The 24,359-nt window shown below is 44.1% G+C and overlaps 1 protein-coding gene across 2 annotated transcripts in view; it reads right to left on the bottom strand.

Annotated features, from left to right (window-relative positions):
• LOC122209114 (cytochrome b5 type B) overlaps positions 1 to 24,359 on the bottom strand; it is a 110,349-nt gene that overhangs the window by 44,379 nt on the left and 41,611 nt on the right. Inside the window, exons 5-8 of one of the 2 annotated variants that reach the window (XR_006197456.1) lie at positions 12,034 to 12,107; positions 11,776 to 11,809; positions 5,455 to 5,588; positions 4,681 to 4,752 (exon numbers count right to left, since the gene is read on the bottom strand). Coding sequence is in view for 1 of the 2 variants with exons in the window: in XM_042920758.1 (XP_042776692.1) it covers positions 7,848 to 8,043; positions 11,776 to 11,809; positions 12,034 to 12,107 (304 nt within the window). In the remaining variant the exon portion in view is untranslated. Of the gene's footprint in view, positions 1 to 4,680; positions 4,753 to 5,454; positions 5,589 to 7,543; positions 8,044 to 11,775; positions 11,810 to 12,033; positions 12,108 to 24,359 lie in introns of those variants that run through there. The other variant, XM_042920758.1, reaches the window with a different exon arrangement.

Here is a 24,359-nt window from a genome sequence, read left to right as displayed (position 1 = left end):
AGCCATCTAGTCCTGGACTTTTGTTTGTTGGAGGTTTTTGATTACTGGTTTAATCTCTTTTCTAATAATCAGTCTTTCAGATTTTCTATTTTTTCACGAAATAAAGAAAGACAAATTACGTCCAATCTTACTCATATGTGGAATCTAAAAAATGATACAAACAGGGGCACCTGGCTGGCTCAGTCAGTAGAGCATGCAACTCTTGATCTAGGGGTTGTGAGTTTGAGCCCTATGTTGGGTATAGAGAATAAAAATAAATAAAAATTAAAAACAAACAAGCAAAGAAACAAAAACTACACTCATGGATACAGAAAACAGATTGGTGATTGCCAGAGCTGTGGGGGGGCGGGGGGGGGGGGGGGGAGGCTGGTTGGCAAAATGGGTGAAGGTGGTCAAAAGGTACCAAAAAAAAGTTTCCATATACCCCAGGCGGGCTTTCCCTTACTCTTTTGTTTTGTTTTTAATGTTTCTTTATTTTTGAGAGAGAGAGAGAGAGAGAGAGAGTGTGTGTGTGTATGCGCGCAAGCAGGGGAGAGGCAGGGAGAGAGAGGACAAAGGATCCAAAGCAGGTCCTGCACTGACAACAGAGAGCCCAATGCAGGGCTCGAACTCATGAACCAGGAGATCATGACCTGAACCGAACTCGGATGCTTAACTTACTGAGCCACCCAGGAACCCTTTGTTTTGTTTTTTAAGTAGGCTTCAAACCTCACATGGAGCCTAGGGCAGGACCTGAACTTATAACCCCAAGATCAAGACCTGAGCTGAGATCAAGATTCAGATGCCAAACCAACTCAGCCACCCAGGCACCCCTAGTTTCCCTTACTGTTAAGATCTCGCAGTATGGTACATTTGTTACAATTAACATACCAGTGTTGATGTATCATTATTTACTAAAGTCCATAGTTGATTCAGATTTCCTCAGCTTACCTAATGTCTGTTTGTGTCCCAGGACCCCATCCAGGACACTCTACTGCATTCAGTCATCATATATATTCCTCAGGCTCCTCTTGTCTCTGACAGTTTCTCAGACTTTCCTCATTTTTGATGACCTTGACAGCTTTTTAAATTGTGATTTAAAAAAAAAACAACCCACACATAAAAATCTACCAACTTAACCATACTTAAGTGTACTGTCAGTAGCATTAAGCACATTCACACTGTTGTGCAACAGATCTCCAGAATGTTTTCATCTTGCAACACTGAAACGCTACCCTCATAAACAACAACTTTCCCCCCTCTCCCCAGCCCCTGGTAACCACCATTCTACTTTGTGTTACTATGAATTTGACTACTTGATTTATTTTTTAAGCTAATTTTTTTAATTTTTTAGTAATCTCTACACCTAACATGGGGCTTGAACTCCTAACCCTAAGAGCAAGAGTTGCACGTCTACCGACTGAGCCAGCCACACACCCCTCAACTACTTTATTACCTCTTTTAGATATGGGATCATACAGTATTTAGCTTTTTGTGGCTGGCTTATTTCACGTATCATAATGTCCTCAAGGTTCACCCATGTTGCAGCCTGTGTCAGAACTTCCTTCCTTGTCAAGGCTGAGCACTATCCCATCATATGCATCTACCGCGTTTAGTTTATATGTTCATCCATCAGCAGACAGGGTGCTGCTCCCACCTTTTGTCTTTTGTGAACATAAGTAACTGGGAAACTGCCCTATTATTTTCCATAGTGGCCGTAGCATTTCACATTCCCACCAGTGGCGCACAGGGGTCCGCTTTTTCCACATCCTTGCCGACACCTCCAACTGTCTAGGGGATTTTGACAGGAGCCATCCCGATGGGTGTGAGGGGGTCTCACACTAGGGTTTTGACTTTCATTTCCCTGATGATCTGTGATGTTGAACATCTTTTCGTGTGCTCGTGGGCCATTTGCACATTTTCTGTGGAGAAATGTCTACTCAAGCCCTTGGTCCATATTTGTATCGCTAAGCAATAAATGCCTATGTCATAATTTATTTATCTGTTCTCCTGTGCATGGGCATTTGTTACTACCAGTCTTGGCTATTGCACATAAAGCTGCTGTGAACATTTTTGCAGAGGTTTTTTGGTGGGTCTGTGTTCTCACTTCTCTTGGATAAAGACTTTTTGTACATTTCTGTACTCACCAGAGCTTAGGACCTAGCTGGTACTAAAAAAAAAAAAGTGGGATAAAAAAAAGTGTGACTAAGTCACAGAACTAAGACCTCTGAGGTAGTAATAATCACTTCACATAATAAAGTTTCAATGTAGAGCATGAATACCAAAAGCACGGGCTGAATAAAAAGAAAGGACATCTGAGGTGGAGACTTAGTGATTCAGCTAAGAATTTTGAAAAAGGATAGGCTTTGAAGAAGAGCCAAAACATGGGGACAACCAGAAAACTTCCTTCTGCAAGGGACAGAGACTTCTCTCCCCCACGCTGACCGGATAGGGAGTCCTGGAGGGTGTCCGGCTGGAGTCACAACAGAGGGCCCACACAGGGGAGGCAGGCCCAGCTAGAGCAAAGATTGCAATGCCCATAGTTTGTTAAGAGAGATTTTTTGTGATATTTTATACCTTGCTGAGGAGCATTAATACCCTTTGTCTTCTCCTCTCTAAATCCACTCCTGGTTTGCCACACGGAGAGAGTTTGTCCTGGCCAGGATAATCCAGAACAGGAGACAATCCAGCAACATTTTCTCCTTGGCTCTAGAAATTGTTTGTGTGTAGTCGGGAAACCTGGGTTTCTGCCTTTAACTAGCCGAATGTGCTTTCATCTCAAAATTCCTTCCAGCTCTCAAATATTATTACTTAGCAACTATACTTCTTTCTGCAGATTTTTTTAAGTTTATTTTTAAATTTATTTTTAGTACTCTACATCCAAAGTAGCGCTCGAACTCATGACCCTGAAATCAAGAGTCGCATGCTCTACGGAGCCCCTGGGTGGCTCAGTTGGTTGAGCATCTGAATTTGGCTCAGGTCATGATCTTCCGTCTGTAGGTTCAAACCCCACATCAGGCTCTGTGCTGACAGCTCAGAGCCTGGAGCCTGCTTTGGATTTTGTGTCTCCCTCTCTCTTTGCCCCTCCCCTGCTCATGCTCTGTCTCTGTCTGTCTCTCAAAAAATAAAATGTTAAAAAAAAAAAAAAGGAGTAGCACGCTCTTCTGACTGAGCCAGCCAGGCACCCCTGTTCAGGAAATATTCTTTTTTCAATGTGTTCACCACAGAAAGTGAGAAAATACAATAAGGGAGCAGAAGCACATATAAAATCACTCATAATTTCATCACCCAGTGCTAACTCTTATTAACATACACTCGTTCGTATAAAAATATATGATGAGTGCCTGCCATGTACTGAGACATTTGAAATATATCTTTCTAGGCTATTTATATCTACATTTTAATAAAATCATCCTGCTTTATAACCTGCCTTTCACTCAAAAGACAGTTGTGAACATATTCCCATGTCAGTAAATACTTTCCCTACAGCGTTCCAGTTTTTCATTAATAAACATTCTCAGAGCTCAGTTTTGAACAAAGTCATAACCATTTTTTTAATGTTTATTTATTTTTGAAAGAGAGACAGAGTGTGAGTGGTGGAGGGGTAGAGAGAGAGGGAGACACAGAATCCGAAGCAGGCTCCAGGCCCTGAGCTGTCAGCACAGAGCCTGACGGGGGGCTCGAACTCTCAAACCGTGAGATCATGACCTGAGCCGAAGTCAGACACTCAACCAACTGAGCCACCCAGGCACCCTAGTCATAACCATTTTTTAAAGATAATTCCTAGAAATGGAATTACTAAATCAATTAGTAATCATGATTATGTGTTTGGGCAATGCCAAGCATCCGCAGCCTTTTTTATACATCTTTCCACTCATGCGTACGCACTCAGCGGGGGGTAGAACTGTGCTGTCCATTGCAGCAGGCATCAGACACCCAGGGTTATGTATGTTTAAGTTAAAGTTAATTAAAAAAAAATAATAATAAGCAATTCAGTTCTTCAAATGCAATAGCCACATTTCAAGCACTCAACAGGCATATGTTACTAATGGTTACTTCGATAGTGTAGAAACATTTATGTCATCACAGAAAGTTCTATTAGACATCACTGGTCCAGAATAATGTTCAATTGATGTTAATTATTGTTATTTTGGGGTGGAGAGATTTGGAGTAATTTTCCTTCTTATTGTATTTCTTGGCCCGTGACCATTTATCACTTTTGTTTTACATATATTATGTCTAAATGCTCTCTTCCCTTTGGAGGGCTAAACCTCATTCCCAGTGGCTGCCTGTGGATATTTCATTATGGGAAATCTCCAGAGTCCTTATGTCTAGTCATTGGTTTGAATTCAAATTTTCCCTCCCAGAGATAGAGTTCAAAAAAGTTGTATTAAGAATCTTTATATAGGGGCACCTGGGTGGTTCAGTCAGTTGAGTATCCAACATTTGATTTTGGCTCAGGTCATGATCTCACAGTCACGAGATCAAGCCCCACCTTGGGCTTGGCGTTGACCATGAAGCCTGCTTGAGATTCTCTCTCTCTCTCTCTCTCTCTCTCTCTCTCTCTCTCTCTCTCTCCCCTCTGCCCCTCCCATCACTTGCACGTGCTCTCTATTAAAAAAAAAAAGAAACTTTATATAAATTTACTTAAATACGCATAAAGAAATTCTGGAAAGATACATAATTAAGAACATTACTCACCTGCAGCATGCGGAGAGGGTGTCTCTGCAGATGAGGGCAAGAATGGGAAGATTTTCTATGTGAATGTATCACCTATTTAAACATAGAGTAAAAATATATCTTTTTAAAAAATTATGCAAACAGCAAACAATTCTAAAAAAAAAGAAAAAAGAAGTAGACAGTGAAACTCCTTTCCCTGAAGGTTACTGGCAGGTTAGTGAGAATCCTTCCAGGCTTATTAGAGACAATCACACATGATAACTTTATTATGTAAGTGGCTTGTGCACTCATTCCCTAGACATCACCGGAGTCCTACCTCCATCCCTATTGGTAAGAATTTAAAAAAGGGTTTCTAAAGCTCCCGGACTTTTTCCTCTCACCTCTCCAGGTGGTCCCTGTGAAGACTCCATGTCTCTTTTGAAAGCAGACCCATTTCCAGGTAATTGCAGAGCCGGTGCCAGTCATTAGCCAGCTGTAGGTTTGCCCCCCTTCCTCCCATCCACCCCCCTTGTAGACTTAGCCCCTTTGCTTCTCAACCTCTCCCTTCCTCAGCTGTTCCTTTGGCCACACCTTTCCAAGGCAGTGGGGGTGGAGGGAGTGAGGACTGTTTCCATAGTCCTGGGTGGAGTCTTGGTGTGGGAAAGAGCCAGATACATGGGGCACGAGCCACCTCCAGGTGCCCCGTCCTCCAGGAGGCTGGCAACAGCCCCTTAACTTACTCATCTTGCCCAACCTCTGTTCCAAGTCCACTCCCAACCCCCACCTTGCTGGATACATTTCTGAGACCTTACTTACTTCTTTGCATTTCTGTGATGGGTTTGCCCATGGACTTTGGAAGTCCATTCTCCACTCCTTCACTGGTGCATCATCGTCCAGATCTTCACCAGGAGAGCAAGGGGCACTTCCGGAGGACTGAACGGGCCTGGGGTCTGTGTAGGAAGGAGGTGGGGACACAGGGTGTGAGTCATCTGCCAGCGTCTCTGATGCTCTTGGAGTTCACCACGCAGTGCCAGGACCAAATAGAGAAATCCCAGTTGTGGTGAGTGGTGGCCCCTGAGAGGCCCAGTAACCAGTCTAACTTCAAAGGCTGCTCTCCCGGCCACGCAAGACTGAAACCAGCGAATCCACAGAGACAGAAAGTAGATTAGTGGTTGCCAGGGACTAGGGTTGGGGGGATGGGAAGTGACTGTTAATGGGTACGGGGCTTCTTTCCGGAGTAATGAAAATGTTCTGACCTTGGACTGTGGTCACAGTTGCTCTGTGACTATACTAAAAATCACTTAAGTATCCACTTTAAAAGGGTGAGTTTTGTGAAATGTGAATTGTATCTCAATAAAAATTAGAGGGTTGCAAATCTACTGAGATCTAACTGACATGCAATAAAAGGCACCCATTTTAATACAGAGTTCAACGATTTTGGGCAAAGACATCCATGCCACCACCACCTTCATCAAAATACAGAATATGTCGGTCACCCCAGAAAGTAACCCTTTGCCCCTTCAGGATTCTTTCAACAAAACTGAACACAATGCAAACCGTCAAAGTTCATCACACATAGTAAGGGTCTTAGTTCACAAAATTTATAGTTCGGTTATATTTAAAGAGACATGCACACACATTAGAAGGTTGTGGTGTGGGTCACAGTCAAAAAAAATGTAAAAGTTCCCACGGAGACATGAAGAACCACGCAAGGCGCCGGGGGTGGTTGTAGAAGCGCTATGCACTCACTCCGGTGGGCGCTATGTGCCAAGAATTCTGCTAAGCACTTAGGTGCACGACCTCATGCTCATCGCCTCATTCCACAGATGGGAAAACCAAGGCTTCCCTCCCTGTGCTGGCAGCTAGTTTTTACCTGATCCTAAAACGTACTCTTCCTAATGCCTTGGTTTCCTCTTGCTGGGCTTCTAACTCCCACTGACGTGTCCAGTCCTGGAGGACCCAGACATATCTGTCAGCCAACCTCAGGTAACCCACTCAAGCACAGCGGAAACAAGAAGAGAGAAGAAAAGGCCTCCCGCACTGAGCTTGTAGTCTAGTAGGCAGCACCCAGCAGATGGTAAAAGCACCGAAGACAAGGTCACAGTGTCATGCTGCTCTGCGTAACCCTGGGTGTAACCCGGGGTGTGAGGCTCTTCCTTTGTGCCGTCACTGGGCACGTCGCCCGGTCGTTCTCTGGCGCAGGCCTGGGCAGTCAGGCCGGGTGGAACCTGCAAGGCCCAGTCCGTTCTGAGTTGCCTGAGACCCACAGGGGTCTTAGGTGACACAGTCACCCTCCAGAACCCTGCGGAGTCCTCCTACCAAGCAACTGGCCACAGAGCAGCAGGGGCAGGATTCACAGCCTAGACTCTGTCATCAGAGTCTTTGCCCCTGAGCATGCCTCCGTGATAACTGGTAGCCACCATCAGTCTCTCATTTCAAGAGTCAACAGAGAGCAGAGGCTGTGCCTTCCAGTTAGCCCTAATTGATTTCACCCAAACGGAATGAGTGCTAATGAGCTTGTCTCAAGACCCAAACTCCTTCTGTCTTTACTAGATTCGCTGGCATTGGGAAATCTTCCGACCATTGGGACTGTCTTAAAACATGACTCTTCCACATCACTGCACCCAGCACACCCCCAGGGTCTGGAAAAGTCAGCAGACCCCCAACAGAGACCAGCTTTCATCCGAGGAGTAGCTAAAACCCTGGGGAGCCTCGGGGCCATTCAGGCCTACTCAGTGTGCTCACCTGGTCTCGCCAGCCCAAGGCCCAATGTGGAAGGAACTGGACTCAGACAGACCTGGGTTTGGATCCCAGCCCTGTCACTTGTTAGCTATGTGACCTTGGACAATTAAACTAACCTCTCTGAACTTGTTTCCTCATCTCAAAAAAAAAAAAAAAAAAAAAAAAAAAAGGTGAGGCTTGCAGGGTTCTTGGATAATGAGATCAAGGTATGCAGTCGGCACTTAATACATATCCGCTGTCCTTCCCCTCCTCTTGCCTGCCAAGCACATTGACATTCTGGAGACAAGAACAGCCAAGCAACTTTCTCTTCTGGAGGATTTGTATCTTTGTCATTGTTTTTCCTGGAATGGCACGAACAGGAAGCCTTGGACTGGCCAAGAGCGAGAACAACATAGCCCTGGCCCTTCGAAAACATATTAAACTTAAGTTTCCATGGAGTCTTAACGTTATACTATGCACCCCGTGCATTATACTATGCACCCCGTGCGTTCACCTGGAAAACAGCCTCCTCCTCTCTCCGAGTGGAGCGCCACCGAGAGGCCTGAGCCGCCATCCCCGCCCCCCTCCCTCACCTGGCCCCCACGACCGGCCTCACGCTGCCTCCACTTCCGCTCGCTCTCGCTCTCTCCAAATGTGCTTCTCTCCAGGAGGCCCGTTCCCAAACTGCAAATGACATCACATCAGACGTCTGCTCTAGACCCTTCGTCGTCTTTCCGACAAAGCACACAGCCATCTGCCCACCGCCTGCCTCTCTCCTTCCCTCCCCTCCCTCCCCACTTCGGACCGCGCCGTCCACAAGCGCTTTTCTTTTCCTCTGCGCGCGCACCAGTTCGTTCCAGCCTCAAGGCCCTGCAGCGGCCGCTGCCTCCACCTGGAGCTCGCTTCCTCCCGGTGGATGCTCCCTTCTCAATAATCAGGCTGGAGCTCCAGTGCCACCTGCTCAGAGACATCTTCTCTCGTCGTGGCGGCCGCACGGTCACATCTATCACTTCGTCCTATTTTCATACTTGCACCTGTCACTACCTAAAGTTCTCTGGTGCCTTGTCTGTCTCATTCACCACGTGCCCCCGGACCCCCCAGGCGCCTAGAACCCGCCTAGAGCACCAGCAGGTACAATACTTGTTTGTTACTTAAATGACCCCCTTTGTCTCACCATTTAAGCATAAATCCATGATCTTCAGGATGGTCTGTCTTCATAGGAGAGCTTCTAATATGTGTCTAGACAGTCCTTTTATTTTTGGCAATTTTGGCAAAGTGACTTGCTTCTGGAATTTAACAAAACCAGACAACGCCTGTCTCCCTAGTCTCATCCAAAGCTGTGCCCCCTCGTCTAGAATCTGCAGAGACTCTTGCTGTCTGCCCCCTCCGTAACAGCTAGGCACGGATGAGACAAAAGTTTTACAAATCCCACTGGAATATTCTGCTGCCTGAAAAACTGGAGCGACACCGGACTGGAGCCTCCGAGCCAAAAGCAGCTTGAAGCTAGCAAAGGCCCCTGCTCCTCAGAGGCTGGGCACCTGGGATTAATTCAGGCAGAAAGCAGGCAAGAAATGCTGGCCCCTGAGAAGTGCTAAAGAAAGGGAATTTTAAGATCCAGACTGAAAAGAAAGAGGGGGCAGAGGGGATTGGGAGTGGGGGAGTTGGAAGGACTGACCTTCCTTAACCCAAGGGATCTCTTAACCTGCTAGGATTGATGTTAAATGTTAAATTTGGGAGGGGTGTGTGTGTGTGTGTGTGTGTGTGTGTGTGTGTGTGTGTTTTAGGGAGAGGGTCTATGGTTTTTATCAGGGTTGCAGTAGGATCTGTGCCCCCAAAGCTTAAGAACCACAGATCTAAAAGGCAAGCAATTAGGTTAGCAAATCATCTCCATCCTAAACATGACCTGAACTGAAACAATCACGAGAAAGGAAAAGTGCTTTGTGCTCCAAAGAAAACAAAAGCCATTTCCAACAGGAATTGGCTGTCACATTCTCTGCACTTGGAAAAAAAATCAACAGAGCATCCGCCCAGCCTGCTCAAGGCCCATCCCTTAAGCCCAGGTCTCTAGGGAAGGCAGTGAGCCTTTGTTTTCCAGTCTGTGGGCAACTGGCTGGGCCAGGAGCCAGAGAGGAGAGACCTCTATGGAAGAAAATACAGACATGTGCCAAGTTGTGTGGGCTAGAGGCACCCGAAGGAGGACTCCAGCTGATGCCACAAGACCCACCGGGTGAGGAAGAATGTGCCAGTTGTAGACTCACTCCTCTCCTGCTGTCTTTCTTGATTTGGCTCCAGCTAGGATGTTGGGCCAGCTTTTCCCTCTGGGTGCTCCGAAGCACCACCATATTAGTCACAGGCCTGGGTGCCTTTCCAAGTAGGTTTTGGACCCTTCGTGGTCGGCAGGCCTACCTGTGGCCCCCCTAGCTATCACACTGAAGCTCCTGCCCGGTCAAGGCTATGTGTCACGTCTGGTGTTCAGAAAGGATACTCCCTTCCCCTGGCCCTTCTCGCCTTCGTGAAGGAAGAACCCGGGATGTGGCAAAGTCCCAATAAATGCTGGGAGGAGGCCTGGGAGCGGGCGGGAGGCCCCGAGCCAGCGCGCTGTGCCAGCACTTGGTGTAACCTCCAGGGAGGGCGCAGTCCACGCAAGTCCTGGCTTCCGAGAGGTAGGCCCTGGGTGTCAGCCCGCAGCCGTGGCCTCTCCCGAGTCCCGTGGATTCACACTCCAACTTGAGTTGTTATTTTTCGATGTTGGTGTATGTTCTGTCTTTAATATATCCCAGAGGGCATTCTTGATTTCCTCCCCTAAAGCTGATTCTCCTCCAAGCTTCCCCATCTCAATAAATAACACTTGAATCACCTAGGCGCTCATTCTTCGGGTCCCAGCTAAACGGCACCGCCTCCTTCCCCTTGGAAAGACCTCCCCAGGCAGCAAATCTAGTGTCGTCTTCCCGCGCCCCACACACACACCCACACACCAAGATGCTCTCTTTCATGTCAGCCTGTTTGCTTATCACATTCTGTTGCTTTTATTTTTCTGGTATGTCTCTCCACTGAAAATGTAAAGTCCGTGAGGACAGAGAGTCTATTTGCTTCTCCAGAGTCCCTCTCCAGCCTTCTCCCCTGTCCTCTAGGCCTGCGGAGGCTGACTGATGGGGTCTGCGTGGCCCACGCTCCCATACCCGCCAGCAGCAGACGGGAGAGGGAGCCGTGGGTAGGTGGCCCCCTCTCTGCCACAGCCCCTGTGACGCAGTTTCTCCTGCAGCTCTTGCTGGGTTCCGGGAACCACTTTTCTCCCCTTGCCTTCCCAGGCCTGGGGTGGTGGGGGGGGGGGCGGTAATGGCTGCCGTCTGTTGCCAACCCTGAAATGCCTCACTTCCCCAGGGACCTCTTAACCCTGCCCATACTTCTGCAAGCAGTCCCTTCATTAAACTCTGCTCAGTGACCGCTCTTGAATGTGTCACTTGCTCTCTGACAATGGTTCTGACCCACATGGGGGCCGTGTCTAACTCACTGACCAATGTCTCCCAACAATGTGCCGAGGGATGTCTGGCATATCTTAGGTACTTAATACGTACGTAATACGCGTGTTTTGAGTAAATGAATGAGCAAAGATACTATGTTTTTAGTTACATTTTCATTAAGATGTAATTCATATACCATGAAACTTACCCTTCTAAGGACTATAGTTCAGTGGCTTTTAGTTTATTCACAAGCTGTGAGACCAACATCACTAATGCCAAAACATTTTCATCACTTTCTAAAGGAACCCTGTACCCATAAGGGTCACTCCCCACTTCACCCCTTCGCCCAGCCCCTGGCAACCACAATCTACTTCCTGTCTCTATAAATTTGCCTATTCTGGACACTTCATGTAAGCAGAATTATGTAATATATGGTTTTCCGTGCCTGCTTCTTTCACTTAGCATAACGTGGTCTCATGTATCAGCATTTAATTCCTTTTTATGCTGAACAATATCCCGTTGTATGGATAGACCACATCGTGTTTATCCATTCATCAATTGATGGGCCTTTTGGCTATTCTGAATAGTGCTGCTATAAATATTCATGTACAAGTTTTAACATTAACATATGTTTTTAGTTCTCTTGGGTAGATACCTTGGAGTGGAATTTCTGGGCCATGTGGTAACCCTATGTTTCAGTTTTTGAGGAAAGATACTTTGTTTTAAATCTCTATGTGTCCTACAGCACTACACAGTACTGTCTTCAACCTCTGGCCCCGGTACTGGCATGTGCCTGGGAAAGAACCCAAACCCCCAAGTATGTGGAGCAGAGGAAGTCTCAGATACGACAGGTACACTCCAAGTAGGTACCCAGGAGACATTCCTGCACACATGCACCAGCATATACAGACCAGGATGCCCTTGGTAATACCACTGGCTGAAAATCGGAAATCACCTAATGCTCGTCACCAGTAGCTTGGATAAATCCACTGTGGAAGAAAGAAAGAAAATAAATGGATTACAACTATGCATAACAGCATAGAGGAACTTCACAAATACAGTGTCGAAATTTTTAAAAAGTTACAAAAGAATATGTACAGTCTCATTTTCTAAATGCCAAAACAAGTGAAGCTAAATCATGTAGTTTAGGGGTGCACATGTAGGTGGAAAAACTATTAAAAGCCATTTCAACAAAAAACAGGATATTGGTTACCTCTGGCAGGGAGTCGTGGCAGGGAGAGGCACAGGACGGTCTTCCGAGCTACAGCCAGTTTTCTAGTTCCTGTCCTGGGTGAGATACACCAAGGTTCACTGCGAGTTATTTTTAACTACACCTAGATACTTAGCTACCCATGCGCTATTCTGAAAGTTTTATTTCACAATTTAAAGAACAGACAGAACAGAACCTCAGTCTAGATGTGAGGAGACCCGGATTTCAGATCACCTTTACTGCTAAAGAGCTGTGTGACAACGAGACAAATTATTTAATCTCTCGGTGTCAACTTTTTTTATCTCTAATATGGGATGATAATAATAATTGCCACTTATTCGGGGCTTAATTCCTGGGCACCATGCCAAGTGCTGTTACATATGTTCTCGCTGGTTATTATGTGTCTCTTGGACATGAGAGACACATAACCGAAGCCAGGTTAAGCAGAAAGTCTTACAAGGATGTAGAAATGGGCTACGGGGCCTAAGGGCAGGGAGCAGCCAGGACACAGACTCTGGGAACTGGGTCTCTTCTGGCTGCCTTTCTCTCCATAATTGTTGCAATTTTCTCCTTTGTTATAAACTGCACCCCCGACCACATGGGAGAAAATGGCCACCCACAACTCCCAGGTTTGTATCTTCTCCATTCAAGACCCTAGCAGACTTGACTCTCAGTGCAAATCACTAAGTTTCCTGGGGAGAGAATTCTGACTGCTTTGGTTTGGATCGAGTGTCCACCCCTGACCCAGTCAACTGTGGCAAAGGGGCAGAGTCATACTACGCAAAATGCCTGCTAGGGACAAACATCATGAAACTAGATGGAACTGTAGGTTATTGGCATTCAGCCCGTAGAAATCTAATTCTGTAGAGATGTAAAGTCCTGTGAGGGAAGTTCCTTGAACAGGGGGAAGGGATGGTGGAAGAACAGACAATCCAATGTCAACTGTTATTTAATCTACCCTTCACAATAACCCAATGAGATAATGTTGATATCCCCATTCTACAGACAAAGAGACTGAGAATCAGATAGAACCCAGCGTTTCTCAACAGTGGCACTATTGACATTTTGGACTGAACAATTCTTTGTGGTGGGGGGCTGTTCTGTGCATTGTAGGATGTTGAGCAGTATCCCTGGCCTCTACCCACTAGATGCTAATGGCCCTCCTCCAGTTGTGACAATCAAAAATATCTCCACGTTGCCTAATGTCCTCTGAAGCAGAGAACCACAAACACAGGCTATGTAGATTGCACAAACATTCCACTAGCAAGACAGAGACAGGAACCAAACCCAGGTCTTAGTGACTCTAGAACCTGTTCTCTTAGTCAGTGTCTCTCTTAGGATCAGTTCTAACTTACCTACATCACCAGGTGGTAGTGAGGATATAATGGTGTGAAAGCACCCTGAAGAGATAGGTGGAATATAATAAAATACATTGTCTCCACATTCTTTTTGTCAGCCTCCGGTTCTGCAGATCGATGTGGCTGCTCAAACAGAACAGGGCTCTACATCCCTCAGGAATTTGAATTCCAAGGGCCTGACCACCAATCAACCATACTCCCCATTTAGTTTCATGATGGGATCCCTCTTCAAATCCTCTCCCTCATGAAGGTTGGTATTCCCAGAGTCTTGCTGTCACATTATTCAATTCCACTCTCCATCTAACCTATGATTTATGGTAACTTTCCTTAGCTAGTTTTCTTGTAGCGGAGTCAAGTCTTTCTCTAGATAATTGGGTCCCCAAAGACCATATATTTTTTCTTCCAAACAAACAAACAAAAAACCTGACTAAGCATGTTATAGCTCTTCCTCCATGAATTAAAACTCTCAATAACCTGAACTGCATGAGGTCTGTGACTGCATTCTTCCAAACCCAGTGGTTTCCTTGGAGTGGACCCCCTATAACTAAAATACCTCTCAGAGAATGCGGCTTGACAAAGCTCTTCGTGGACTGACTCTGCTCTGTTAGTTTTTTAGTTGGGTTTTTAATATTCATTGTGACTGCATTCTAAAAATGATGAAGCCCTTCCTTTGCAAGGCTTTGAGGCTCTCCCAGCCTAACCAAAAGGGAAAACATTTTGGCTGAGATTAGAGTGGGCTGGTCACACCCAAGGTCATTACAGTGAGCTTCTGGAAGTTTATAAAAGAAAGCATGTCCCTAGCTTAATTCAGCTGCCTAAAAACATGACCACAATATACCATTCATATCCTTCCAGTCAAGATACAGCTTGTTTGGAGGCCTGGTTACAATATAGTATTTTTCAGCAAGCTTTTTAAATTGAAGTACAACTTACATGCAGAAAGGTACACAAATCACAGATATATGGTTTGATGAATTTATCTTAAAGTACACACACCCATATAACCACAACTCCGATCAAGAAACACTAGCATTCCAGAAGCCCCTCTCAGACCCCCTTCCAGCCACTACTCCTCTCCCTAAATGTAACCACTAAAATTTTAATCCTATGACCTCCATATTTTTTTATGCATCTGATGGCCCAGATAATTATCTCTGGAGGCCAAAGTTAATCAGAAGCTGGGAGGATTGTTTCCCCATGAGTCATTCTTCTTAAGAATAGTTCATCAGTGAGGATGCTTCCAGCTGCAAGTAATAGAAACCTCAACTCAAAAGGCTTGAACAACATTAGGAAATTTGTGATCTCCACCTAAATGGAAGTCCTGCTGTAGACAGAGCTTCGGGGTTCATTGAATCAGCGGCTGGAGTCAACAAAGTCCCATGTTCTTTCCATCTCTCCGTTCGGCCATTTTAGTGCACGCTTCCTCCTCAGGCTGGTAGCAGGAGAGCCACACCACTTCTTTCTGTGACTCTCTCTTTGGAGAGGAAACTTCTTACAGAGGTCTCATGTACAACCGATCAGGCCAGGGGGATAGGACTGCTCAACTGTCTTAGACTTAGTATGTGGGGTGGGATGGATGTTGAGAAGTCCACTCCAATGCTTCCTATGGAACGCCACACAGTACAAATGGAAAATGTCTGGCTCAATGCATCTATAAACATGCTTTATAACGCTAAATGGTAACAAGGGTTATAAACAGTGGAGACTTGTGGCTGAACATACTGCTGGAGATTCAAGGTTACAGGTAAGTAACTCTCAGTGAGGAAAGACTAAATGGACCGTGGCAAAATAAACACAGCAGCTCTTGCCCTCTCTCTCTCCTCTGAATGCCAGTGATCTTTCCTCTCTGAGTTGCCTGTTTGGGCACTGAGTCATAAACATCATTTTAAAAGTTATTGGGATAGTGTCTGTTACCAGTTATGTTAATCACAAGACATGTTTCAGTATACACTTAGGACAAATCCCAGTTCTTTACAAGTCACGTGATGGCAAGCAGCAAAGGACATGCCATTAAAATGCTACCAGGTGCAGGAGTCATGGCTCCTCAAGGACTCCAATTCCTTCACTTACCTTGATAACACCCAACAGCCATTCATTCCCTCTGGAAGTTTGGATATTCTCCACATTAAAATCCCAATTTTAAAATAAGTAATATGATAAATATCAGTCATACATGTCTATTGTATTAATATTCATTTGCCTAAGTTAGTTCAAAATGTAGTATATTTACATCCCTTTTTATCAATGTGCTGGTCACATATTATGAGGGCACTGGTGAATACCTCTCAGAGGTGAAATCTATCATCAAAGAAGATCTGGGTTGGTAAGCTATATGCTTACCAGTGGATCAGTGGAAAACGATCATAAAAATGATATACAATAGTCATATTTTTGTATTAAATGGTAAAATGTGCATGTCTGTGGATATGGCAAACAGGTTTCAAAGATAAGGTATCACACTGTATATGCATATAAATTTTACATATATGAGTGTATGTGCACCAATAATTTTACATTTTGTAAAGAAAAGAAGGGTCTTTAATCGTTCATGGTGGATAAATACACAACTGACACTATTCTCAGCACCAAGAAAAAATGAATACAAGGGCAATTCCAACTGACGCGTAAAATATCCAGCATATCCTTCAAAAAAAAATACATACCACAAAACTACTCTTGAAGAATTTTTTTTATGTGTTTCTTTTTCTCAAACTTTTTAAATGTTTATTTATTTTTAAGAGAGAGAGACACAGCACGAGTAGGAGAGGGGCACATAGAGAGGGAGACACAGAATCTGAAATAGGCTCTAGTCTCTGAACTGTCAGCACAGAACCCAACCTGGGGCTCAAACTCATGATGTGTGAGATCATGACCTGAGCCGAAGTCGGACACTTAACCGACTGAGCCACCCCGGTACTTCTGTGTTTCTAATTTTAATCGCTACTATATTTATAAGGCAACAATATCAGCACAATAACATCTAAATGTACAGTTCTGGGGCACCTGGGTGGCTAAGTCAGTTGAGCTTCTGACTCTTGATTTCAGCTCAGGTTATGATCCCAGGGTCATGATATTGAGCCCTGTATCAGGCTCCATACTGAGTGTGGAGCTTATTTGAGATTCTCTCTCTCTCTCTGCCCCTCTTCCCTCGTGCTCTCTCTATAATAAAAGATTTTGGGGGAGGGGTGGTGCCTGGGTGACTCAGTCAGCTGGGCAGCCAACTCTTGGTTTCAGCTCAGGTCATGATCTCGCGGTTCTTGGGTTCGAGCTCCACATCAGGCCCTTTGCTGGCAGTGTGGAGCCTGTTTGGGATTCTCTCTTTCCCTCTCAAATAAATAAATGTTAAAAAAAAATAATGAAATAAAATGTTCTTTTAATCAAAAAAAAAAAAAAAAAAAAAACCTGTATAGTTCTAATATGGGAAAATACATCAAACACATTTGATCCCAACGGGTCTAACCCCTGTCCCCCAGTTTCAGAAAATGTATTCCTTTTTACCAAAGTAAAAATAAATACCCTGTGATCATCAATCATTTTATTTTTTTAAGTTTTTTATTTATGTCATCTCTGCACCCAACGCGGGGCTGGAACTCCCGACCCCAAGATGAAGAGTCACATGCTCTTCCAACTGAGCCAGCCAGATGCCCCATCATCAATCATTTTAATTGTGGGTTGTTGTTTTTTTATAACCAGCACTCTTCCAATTAACTCCTGGATGTTCGAATGTTCGTTGTTATTAGAATTCCAGTTCTTTCTCATGAATAACATATGAGGCATATATATTTTACTATTTCTATGTATATCAACTGGGAATTTATCTTTTATTTATAATCCCAAACTACCCCAGTTTGCTCTCTGGTATAGGTCAGACCTTTTTGAAAGAAGTTGAGTATCGCACAATGCCAAGACCCAACAGAGTCAAAATAGAAGGTACAGACCTTCATTATAATGAAGATTCCCAAATGGTATGAAGAGCTTGTTCATTTGCTCTACAAAGGTCAGATTAAGGTTGTAGAGATTTTAAGAATGCTCATTTCTACCATACCAGCAGAGGGTACATTTTCTACGTCCCTATATAATGGGTCCCCCTTCTCAGTAAGTCAGTTTTAAGATCCCCAAAGGATTCTTGAAACAAGCGATAATACAAAACCCTAAGTATGTTTTTTCCCATGCACACTTATCTATGATATAGTTTAATTTTTAAGTTAGGCACAGTAAGAGATTAACAATAACTAATAATTAAAAAAACAGTTTTGGGGCACCTGGGTGGCTCAGTCGGTTAAGCTCCTGACTCTTGATTTCAACTCAGGTCATGATCTCACAGTTCATGAGTTCGAGCCATGCACTGGGGGGCTCACTGCTGAAAGCATGGAGCCTGCTTGGGATTCTCTCTCTGCCCCTCCCCCACTCGCACACGCATTCTCCCTCTCAACAAACTTAAAAAAAATCCATTTTAACGACAAACTATAATAAAAGTTATGTGAATGTGGTGCCTCTCTCAAAGTATCTTATTGTACTGTACACATCCTTCTCCTTGTGATGATGTGAGATGACAAAATGCCCCCACGAGGAGATGAAGCGAGGGGTGGATGACATAGTCACTGTGACACGGTGTTAGCTTACGACTGACCTTCTGACCATACCGCAGAAGCAGGATCATCTGCTCCCACACCACAGCCGGCACAGGTAACTGAAACTGCCAAAAAAGAGCCCGCGGGGAAGGTGAGGGACGACTATGCCTACTCCAACCGAGCAAATGTATTCCGAGCACCTACAATGTGTAGAACATTGCACCCTGTACAGGGAAGAAACAAAGGAAGTATACTGCTCAATCCTCTCTTTCAAGGACACTCCAGTCTAGTTGGAAAGATTAACAAAGGAACTAGTCTGGCACCAAAGAATGAAAATGGTTATGAGTGTGATGGGCACTTAGAGAAGGAAGAAGTGAGTGGACTGGGGTAATGTGAGGTTTCATAGAGAGAGTGAGACTCAGCATCTGACTGTGCAGTCTGGGTATGATTCATCCAGCATGGTAAATGTGCCTCCCATCTGCTGCCACTCTTTGTACCTGTGGCGGGCACTGCTATGAACGCCAGGGTGGCTCCACTTCCCGCCGAGCTCAGACCAGACGCAGTGCGACTCGCAACCCAGACTGGTCAACAGGAATCAAAACTCATGAAAAAACCCACTTGGCATTAGGAATGGGATGGAGGTGGATATTCTGGCTCATGGAAAAGAACTTTCAAGGATACAAAAACTGGGAAAGTGCAGGTGGACGTAGTAGATAGTAGGGGGAGTGACTGGCGGGGAGCAGAAGATCTAGGTAATAAAATCTGATAGGCGGTATTGGGTCCGATCACAGAAGATACTGAAAACTAAGCGGTTCTTGAATAAAGAATGTGTTTAAGAACAAATAGCTTAGGGTGCACCTGGGTGGCTCAGTGGGTTAAGTGTCCAACTTTGGCTCAGGTCATGATAATGGCCATTCATGGGCTTGAGCCCTGTGCTGGGCTCTGTGCTGACAACTTGGAGCCTGGAGCCTACTTCGGATCCTGTGTTTCCCTCCCTGCCCCTCCCCTGCTCATGTTCTGTCTGTCTCTCTCTCTCTCAAAAATGAATGGACATTAAAAAATATTTTTAAAAACTAAGAAAAAAATTTAAAAAAAGAAAGAATAGCTTGGAAGGAATAGGCATAGCAAATACAGAAAAATGGGTGCACCCACTTAAAAAAAAAAAAAAAAAAGTCTTGAGAAAAAGCCCAAACCTTGGATAGACTTAAAGGTGATAGTTCTTTAAATTTTTTTAATGTTTTTTTTTTATTTATTTTTGAGACCAAGAGAGATAGAGCATTAGCAGGAGAGGGGCAGAGACAGAGGGAGACATAGAATCTGAAGCAGGCTCCAGGTTCCAAGCTGTCAGCACAGAGCCCGATGCAGGGCTCGAACTCACAGACTGTGAGATCATGACCTGAGCAGAAGTCGGACGCTCAACTGACTGAGCCACCCAGGCGCCCCTAAAGGTGATAATTCTTAATTCTCATGAACAAGAGATTTCTTAAGTGTCCTGAATTCTAGGTTAGCAGATATATTCATTCAGAAGGCATTGTTGCTTGGTGTTCTTGTTTACAGTGTTGTTGGTCACGGATACAGGTTTCCTGATTCTTTGTAAGTCATCTGTTGTTTCTCTTTGGAAGCTTACGGGACAGTGGTTCTCAACTGTCACCATGAATCAGATTCCCCTGAAACAGAGATTCTGTTTTCACTGATGTGTGGCATGGCCACAGATGGTATTTCTTCATGTTTCACCATGATTTCAAGGTGATCCAAAGTGTTGCCACGGTCTGTGATTTTGGACTTTATTCTTAATCCTTCAAGTGTTCTGGAATTCCACAATGACAGGCCTCTGCAGGAGTCCCTTTTTCATTATTGTGCTGAGCACTCAGGGCTCCTTTCCAGACCCCAAATCATAATTATTAGTTCTGGGATGTTTTCTTGTATTATTTCTGTGACAATTTCTTCATTTTCACCTCCAGATTTCCTACAGGGTATCTATCTTCTTATGTGAACCTCTCACTTTCCATCATTTCCTTTTTGTTCTACCTTGTGGGAGGATTTCTTCATTTTTATTTTCCAATCCTGCTATTGCTTTCCTTTTTATTCCTGCTTTAAATAAACAAAACAAAAAACCAAAACAAAACAAAACGAAAAAACCTTTTATTTTGAAATAATTCTAGGGTTATAAAGATTTGCAAAGATAGTACAGAGTTCCCATATATTCACCACTGAGCATCCTCTAATGTCAACATGTTACATAACCAAAGAACAATTACCAAAATGAAGAGTTAACATTGCAAAAGTGCTATTAAGTACAGACTTTATTTAAAAAAAAAAAAGAAAAGTACAGACTTTTTTTTTGAATGTCACCAGTTTTTCCACTGGTGACAAAGAAAAAAGACATTTCCTTTTTCTGTTCCAGGAGCCAATCCAGGATCCCAATTGCATTTAGTTGTCATTCCTCCTTTGTCAATCTCCCCACCCCCAATCTGTGACAGGTCTTCAGTCTTTCCTTGTCTTTCATGAGCTTGACAACTTTTGAAGAAACCGGTCAGTGGTTTGGTAGAACGTTTGCCAACTTGAGACTGATATTTTCTCATGATTAGACAGAGGTTATAAATTATGGGGAATGCAGTGGGGGTGATGTATCCTCAAGGCATCATTTCAAGGGTACATGATGTTATTTATTGCTGGGGACGTTAAATTGAATCACCTGCCAGCTTTCTTCACTGTAAAATTACTGCTTTTGTCCTTGTGACTAATAAATGCTTTGGGGGAGATACTTAGAGGCTATGCAAATATCCTGTTTCTACTTAAGCTTTTGCCCACTGATTTTAGCATTCATTGGTGGACTCAAATTTGTAATTTTCATAATTCTCATTCTCTTAATGTTCCATTTTATTTTTATTTGAATGTTCCTTTGTAAATCACATCCTAGGTTTGTACAGTTTGTAGTAGGTGGGCACAGTATCATCTCGCTGAAGTTATCAGGGAGTTTGTGTTTTTTTGGTTGCTTTTCTTCTGCCTTATCTTTTACTCTGACTTTTCCCCTATTTGTTTTGATCTCTATCATGTTAAGGCTTTCAAAGAATGGTTGACAGTCCTTGGCTCTCCATTCATATTCAACTGTTAAGCAAGGCACCATACACCTTTGTGGATGTTTTGCAACAGCAAAGCTTGTTGACTGAAGGATTTCACTACAGGGTGAGCATGTGGAAGCCACCAAATGTCACTTATCCGTAGATCTTCTCTTGGACTGATGAGTTTCTCCCGAGAGGAATCTTCCTATTCCTATTGTATCTGAGGAGCCAAGGGGTGAGGGCGGAGGTCTCAGCAATTAGTATGAACTTCCACTTAAGCCCTACTTTCCACTCTACTTGCCACTGCCCGTGGCTCAGCCTTGTGATCGCCCATCAGGATCGTCTCAGGTTCAACTTTGCCCAGGATTAAGCCTCCAGTTTTCGTCAGGAGAGGAACAGTTGCCTCTCTGTGCAGGCTAGGTTTGGTGGAGCGGGCATTGGGAGGGAAGTTTAACTCACTGTTTTCAAGGGTGCTACACACCTTCTACACTCACAGTTAAACAGTGCTTCCCATTTATGAGTTTTTCAGGGATCTGTGGTGTGACTTCATTCCTGTTGACTTTTCTTCCTGTAGGCATTTAAATTGTTTTTCTAAGTTTACTGGCCTTCCTTCTTCCGAAATTTTCTTGAGATCTTTCATCAACTAAAGTGTACTCTCTCATTCACTGTCTATGGATTTAGATCTCTCTTTATACCTTACTCTCATTTGTGTGGCTTTTGGAAGGGAGCAGAGAAAAACAAGTTTACTCGAGTTACTATGTTCAATCAGAACTCCCTGTTATAATTTTTTTAGGGTGCTCAAAAAACAATCTATATTTAATTTTTTTAAATGTTTACTTACTTTTGAGAAAGAGCATGAGAGGAGATAAAGGGAGGCAGAGAAACTGAAGCAAGCTCTGCACTATCAGTACGAAACCCAATGTGGGGCTCAAACCCACGAACCATGAGATCATGACCTGAGCTAAAGTCAGACACTCATACAACTTGAGCACCCAGGCACCCCAAAAAACAATCTAAAGGGGCCCCTAGCTGGCTCAGTCAGTAGAGCACACAACTCTGGATCTCAGAGTCATGAGTTCAAGCCCCACAGTGAGTGTAGAGATTCCTTGCTTAGTTACTTACACACATACATACATACATACATACATACATACATACATACACACACTTTTAAAGAGGCAACCTAGGGGCACCTGGGTGGCTCAGTAGGTTAAGTGTCCGACTTCGGTTCAGGTCATGATCTTGTGGTTCGTGGGTTCGAGCCCTGCATTGGGCTCTGTGCTGACAGCTTGCAGCCCGGAGCCTGCTTCCAATTCTATGTCTCCCTCTCTCTCTGCCCCTCCCCCAAATAAACACTAAAAAAATTTTTTTAAAGCAATCTAAAAATTAATCAAGTATAAAATTCTGTGAACCAAACTCCCATGTGTAAGAATTACAAATAATTTATGTAGATATTCCACCCTCAAGGAGGTGGAACATAACTCCCCATTCCTGAAATGTGGGCTGCCCATAGTGACTTCCTATATGGAATAGTATGTAAGTTCCTTCCAAATAATAACTTTATAGGGGCGCCTGGGTGGCTCAGTCGGTTAAGCGGCCGACTTCGGCTCAGGTCATGATCTCGCGGTCCGTGAGTTCGAGCCCCGTGTCAGGCTCTGTGTTGACAGCTCAGAACCTGGAGCCTGTTTCAGATTCTGTGTCTCCCTCTCTCTGACACTCCCCTGTTCATGCTCTGTCTCTCCCTGTCTTAAAAATAAAACGTTAAAAAAAAAAAAATCAAAGAAGAACTTTATAGTAGAGAAACCTAAAAAACACTACTTCAGCCTGTTGATCAAGGTCAACATCAACAGTCACAAAGTCATATTCATAGTATATACCCTTGATGTGATAAAAATGGCAATTCACCTCTGTGGCCTTCCTCCCACCTCCCACCCCTTCCTACCCCCAACCCTATAACCTCAATCTAAGAAAAATATCAAGTTCCAATAGAGGGCATCTTACAACGTACCTAACCAGTACTCCTCAAAATTGTCAAGGTCATCAAAACTGTCACAGTCAAGAGGAACCAAGGAAAACATGATAATTAAATGTGATGTGCTATTCTAAAATTTAAAAATGACACGTAAAAAGTGAGGAAATATGAATAAAGTATGGACTTTAATCACTATCTGCAGTTTTTCTGTAAATTTAAAACTGTTCTAAAAAATAAAACTTAAAATATTTACAGGAAACCAATAAATACTGGCAGCTGAATCTATTTACAGAGAAAACAGGATGGTTTGCGGGCATGCAGGGGTGAACGGGGTTTTTGGTTGTTAGTGGCGTAGGCAACATTGGGATTCACCTCAAAACTCAACTTGGGAGTCCTAGATAGTTCTTCAACAAATTTGGCTATGGTTGTTCATTCAGACACAGCATGATAAATCATACTCAATGTACTTAGCCCGCCCTAGGGCCCGGCTTAACGCGGGGCACCATGAGGGATGCGGAAGACTCTGCCTTCCTCCCTGCGGAAGACCCTGGTAATGGCACAGATGGTCCATTACCAAAGAACTTAAATGCACGCGCATGCACACACACACACACACACACACACACACACACACACACAGTGTGTGATTACAGTGTCTGCCTTGGGGAACTGCTTCCCTTGTGATCCCCCTCCCATTCAACCCTGTGTCCCCATGCCCTTGATGGGACTAGAAGTAGACACTGTGATACTATCTGGCTGACTACATTCTCACTTGTAGGAATTAATTCCCATTAGGCATTTGGACTGGAAACTAACGTAGCCACCCTGATTCCTATTGATCTTTGGATTCCTAGTCCTAGTTCCTCCTGAGGTCCAGCTATGCTTCCAACCTTGAGTTCCATCAGATACTCGTAACTGATTCATAACAAGTAAGTTCCCTTCTACCTATGTCAGCTTAAATCGGTTTCTCTATCTTATTCTCTGGAAAAAATAATGTGTATCTTTTCTTTAAATGAAGAGTATTTCTTCTTTGTAAAAATATGTAGACTTAGCACAGAATAAAAAGTGAGTTTCTGCGCTAGGGGAACCTGGGTACACGTGGAGAGGCAGAATCCTTACAAAGACATCATTACCAAGGCAGGCATTTAAGGTCAGATAAATCGCAGAGGCCATAGTGGTCAGTAAGGCATGCAACTCTTTCATCTCGGCGTTATGAGTTTGGGCCCCACATTGGGTATACAGCTTACTTAAAAATAAAATCTTAAAAAGAAACCAAAACACATTTGAACTAGCTTGAGACAAAAAGCAAATTTATGGACCCATACACAAAAGGTCCAGAGGTAGAATTTAGCCTTAAACGAAGGTC

The sequence above is a fragment of the Panthera leo genome, chromosome E2, assembly GCF_018350215.1.
Source record: "Panthera leo isolate Ple1 chromosome E2, P.leo_Ple1_pat1.1, whole genome shotgun sequence".
In the NCBI taxonomy this organism is placed as follows: Eukaryota; Metazoa; Chordata; class Mammalia; order Carnivora; family Felidae; genus Panthera; species Panthera leo.
This window is presented reverse-complemented; position numbering and strand designations above follow the sequence as displayed.